The sequence below is a fragment of the Mus pahari genome, chromosome 3 (genome assembly GCF_900095145.1).
Source record: "Mus pahari chromosome 3, PAHARI_EIJ_v1.1, whole genome shotgun sequence".
Classification (NCBI taxonomy): domain Eukaryota; kingdom Metazoa; phylum Chordata; class Mammalia; order Rodentia; family Muridae; genus Mus; species Mus pahari.
Genome location: NC_034592.1, coordinates 145,863,773 through 145,864,939, shown reverse-complemented (window position 1 = coordinate 145,864,939; position 1,167 = coordinate 145,863,773). Strand labels below are relative to the sequence as shown.

The window sequence follows — 1,167 nt, the reverse complement described above, 5'->3', positions numbered from 1 at the left end:
AAAGTAAGTTGAGAGAAGAAAGGGAAGGGGTTTAAAAATGAACTTGCTATTTAGAAAAAAAAAAAGTTTAAAGTTGTTTTTTTTTTAAATTTCTGAGCTTGAGAAAAAAATAATTCCTTTTTTCCCCTTTCTTCTTTCCTCCCTTCCTCTTCTCTTTCTTTCTTTCTTATTTATTTTCCCTGTAGGCTGGGAGTGGCCCAGGGCCCTGCATGTTTGCCAGGCAATGGGTCTACTACCATGCTCCAGCTCTGGTCCCTGAAAACTGTCATAAATGAGGCCTGGGGGGGGGGGGAGATCACAGCGTCGGCAGCACTGAGGTGCCCACACAGCATGAAGCTGGGGTGGGGACCTCTGCTCTTCCAGTAACCGCCGTGTTTGGATGGAGGCTTCAGCAAGGTGAGTAACAACTATGGTCCTCAGTTGCTTCTGTTCTGTTGTGAGAGGGGGACAGTCCTCATTCCGGCCTCTCAGAGAGGACACAGACACAGGGAAGAGCCAGCTCCATGTCTGATGCAGGAGTTGGCCGGGGCAGTTAAAGGGCATTTTGCTGGGTAATTCCATCTCCACCATCCAGGCTGGGTTAGATGCCTCAGTCTACTGTTAGGAGAGGGAAATTTCTAGAGATGATCTGACACCCAGCGATGAGGACGAAGGGGATTGCGGTTCCTGTCTTTGGAAAGGAAACTCAAAAAAGGGCCCTCTGTTCATGTTAGTGAAGCCTTGGTGGCAAGCCCTTGGGTGTTTGCTGTGTCCTGTTCTATGTTTTTTTTTTCCCTAATGCTCACGGTATCCATTAGAAAGAGCGCCCATCTTGGCCGCCTCATGGTAGCACAGGAAGGCCCAGTGGCAGTTGCTGGGAGCTGAAGTGAGTGAGTGGGAGCTTTATCTCTGAATCTTTCTCAAGACCAAGCCCAGCCGCTCCCTGTGGTCAGATCTCCAGGCCCTCCCTCCTCTCAGCCATTAGCCAGTCATCCTAGGGCTTGTCACGGAGCCATAAAGTATGGTTACAGTTGTAAATGCGGGGTTGGTTGGAGCCTGCGTGCAGGTGGGGCAGGGGTGCGGGGGGGGGGGGGGGGGCTGGGACTCACCTTCCTTCTTCATGCCAGCCCGGAAGCACTTCTTAAGCCGGCAGTAACGACACTGGTTCCTCTTATCTTTGTCTACCAC

The 1,167-nt window shown here is 51.1% G+C and overlaps 1 protein-coding gene across 4 annotated transcripts in view; it reads right to left on the bottom strand.

Moving 5' to 3' along the window:
* The window catches only part of Hnf4a (hepatocyte nuclear factor 4 alpha), a 25,487-nt gene that overhangs the window by 18,662 nt on the left and 5,658 nt on the right, over positions 1–1,167 (bottom strand). For 2 of the 4 annotated variants that reach the window (XM_029536141.1, XM_029536142.1), the window contains exon 4: positions 1,089–1,164. The exons of the other annotated variants lie outside the window; for them this stretch is intronic. In XM_029536141.1, the coding sequence (XP_029392001.1) occupies positions 1,089–1,164 (76 nt within the window). The remainder of the gene's footprint in view (positions 1–1,088; positions 1,165–1,167) is intronic. 4 annotated transcript variants of the gene reach the window in all.